General features: G+C 44.7%; 1 protein-coding gene across 1 annotated transcript; it reads left to right on the forward strand.

Annotated features, from left to right (window-relative positions):
- Positions 1-339: 339 nt before the first annotated feature.
- FOIG_16921 (uncharacterized protein) lies at positions 340-768 on the forward strand (the record flags this gene model as incomplete). The annotated part of the gene is made up of 1 exon (XM_031218401.1): positions 340-768. One exon carries the CDS (start codon positions 340-342, stop codon positions 766-768), a length of 429 nt encoding a protein of 142 aa, XP_031051885.1.
- Between the last annotated feature and the right edge of the window lie 775 nt (positions 769-1,543).

Below are 1,543 nucleotides of genomic sequence, written 5' to 3' on the forward strand. Positions count from 1 at the left end.
AGTCAAACGACTGACGGAAGTCAAAAGACTGACGAGAGTGACGGAAGTGACGAGAATGACGGAAGTGACGAGAGTGATGAGGAGAAGCTTGTCAAGCCTTATGCGGCAAGCAAGAAAAAAGCCACAGGGAAGCCTACAGCTGGTAAAGGGAAAAGCGAAATACCAAAGCGGCATCGTAGCCAAAGATACTGGGGTACAAGGGGCTCAGGCGGTGATTCGGCTACTTCGATCTCTCCAGGTTCATTTAGGTACCATGATTGCGACCAATCTTCTGACCCAGCTTCAGTAGCAAACAATCATTCACCTGAGAGGCCATCCAAACTGCACTTCGACAGTTGGATGCCTAGCAGGGACGCGTCTCTCATTAGTAGGCGACGCTCCTCCGAGATAGAGAAAAAGCTTATGGGGGACAAGGGCAGAGAGCTTAGGAGGAGAGATGGAAATTGCCTTCGTGAAATAAAGCTCCGGAGTTTCCATGTCCAACACATTGTAGTAGGCAGCCGTGGCTCGGTTCGTGTACTTGCGCGGTTGGATAAAGAAAGGGAAATGTCAGTTTGGACAAGAACGGCCTTGGTCGAGGCATGGGGCAGAGAGAGAGCAGATCAGTTATTGAGTTTTTACTTACGCTTTTACATAAAAAGGGCTAGAGCACGTAGATTACCTAACAATAAGCGGAGAAAGATCCAGCAAGGCGGCAACGGCTCCATGTTCAATTGGGACAAAGAATTCGAAGAATTAAAGGTCAGGGTAGAGGGAGGGAAACAGTGATAAATCGAGAATCATGCGAGTAATCATAATCAATACCTACGAAATGCTAGATCAGTTGAGATAGTGAGTCAAAAACTTCAAATAGTATAGCCCTTGTTGATTGTGTTACCTTATCGATAGCAAGTGCAGAGTGCTATGTATCAAGATGGGCATATACTCTCCTTCTATGGCAATGTTTTCCTCATTCTTGCTATTCATACTAAGGACAAAATCAATATTAGTCCCAGAAAGCGTCACCTGAAGGTCTGCCGATCGATCAAAGTCGAAGAGGGAGATTTCCTATGTGTCCATGTTCACGATCTGGAAATACAAGCTAGCTATGCATAATACCATCTTAAAACGAGCGTGATAGTAGCTGGTCCCTTTACAGGAGTGAATGACCTCCTGCAGAGCTTATAATAATCACGGAATCATGCCACCTGTGCTTAGGAGAAGTAGATCGTATCGATGTTCTTTCCAGAATAAGTATTCTACTCTATTGCCGCCACATGATAGGCTTTATGATAGTTGTTGTGCGGAATTAGTAAGACCAATTATCGCATGAGACCATTAATTTAGCTAGTCATTACGAGAATAAGCGCTTCGGGCTACTAATCTCATGGAGTCTTTACCAATCCAAACATCTATATAGTCCCCTACTGAAATGTATAGCGTTATCCAATCATATTTTCCTCTTTGAGGGCTTCAGCGGACCGTAACTATGGATAGCTATTGGGTCCTGGACCAGACAGAGTAAGAAGTAAACCATTCACTTGCGGATGGCTGATGTTGACAT

Source organism: Fusarium odoratissimum, assembly GCF_000260195.1.
Source record: "Fusarium odoratissimum NRRL 54006 unplaced genomic scaffold supercont1.323, whole genome shotgun sequence".
NCBI classification, from domain to species: domain Eukaryota; kingdom Fungi; phylum Ascomycota; class Sordariomycetes; order Hypocreales; family Nectriaceae; genus Fusarium; species Fusarium odoratissimum.